General features: G+C 31.4%; 1 protein-coding gene across 1 annotated transcript in view; it reads left to right on the top strand.

The window, feature by feature from the left end:
- The window catches only part of LOC119590672 (ubiquitin-like modifier-activating enzyme ATG7), a gene marked incomplete at its 3' end in the record, with an annotated part of 29,543 nt that overhangs the window by 8,736 nt on the left and 19,954 nt on the right, over positions 1–853 (top strand). The window contains 1 exon segment of the mRNA XM_037939355.1: positions 659–771. Within this exon segment, the coding sequence (XP_037795283.1) occupies positions 659–771 (113 nt within the window).

The raw sequence follows: 853 nt of genomic DNA, 5'->3' as shown, positions 1-853 counted from the left end.
ATCTTTCCTTGGAATATATTGATTATCTTGGTATGTTCATTGGTAAGATGTACAAAATTCTTAAAAATTGGGAAATAGATAAATAAACCAATGTCATATCTTTGAAAAGCTCTATCTCTATTCAATGAATTTCATCAATGAATATCTGCAGAAATCATCAGGGTATATATTTTACAATAGGATGTAAGTGATAGCATGCAAACATCTCTAAAAAGTATGAAGAAGTTGGGAGTAAATGGGTAAAAAGTAAATGTAAACTTCAATCTTACATTACACCGCTATAATGACATGGGGATATTTGATGATCTATGAGGATTTTTACAAAAGGCCTCGAATGTGCATCTAAAGATATCAAATGACTACAAAGCCAAAAAAGAAAAGTAAAACATTAAGTATTAAGGTTGCTATCAATTTTATACATTCGTTTGGTGTAATGACATCTTTTCATCATGACATTGCAATGTACTTCATTGTTGTGCAGGCATTGTAGTCACCACAAATGCCTATTAATCTGGAAACTATTGAATAGTTTTTTAAGATTTTTTTCTAATCAATATTGGCACATGGCACATTCTACCTTAATATGGATAAGAATGTAAAGTTTAGCATGCATTTTGTAAATATATGTAATGATATATTTATGAAATTTCCATTACAGTTAGATGTGATACACTTGAGCAAAGATCCCATACCAGTCACAGGAAATTATGTCAACAGTGATGCTGCAGGGCTACCGACACGTCTTAGTGTGGAGTATGATGCTCTGGAGAGGTTAGTTCTTTTTATTTCTTTATTGTTTTTTTTCATATGTTCGTTATCATCATGAACCAGATATTTTAGCCCCTTGGATCTG

The sequence above is a fragment of the Penaeus monodon genome, chromosome 27 (genome assembly GCF_015228065.2).
Source record: "Penaeus monodon isolate SGIC_2016 chromosome 27, NSTDA_Pmon_1, whole genome shotgun sequence".
NCBI classification, from domain to species: Eukaryota; Metazoa; Arthropoda; class Malacostraca; order Decapoda; family Penaeidae; genus Penaeus; species Penaeus monodon.
The sequence above is the reverse complement of the archived record's forward strand: the minus strand, read 5'-3'. Positions and strand labels throughout refer to the sequence as shown.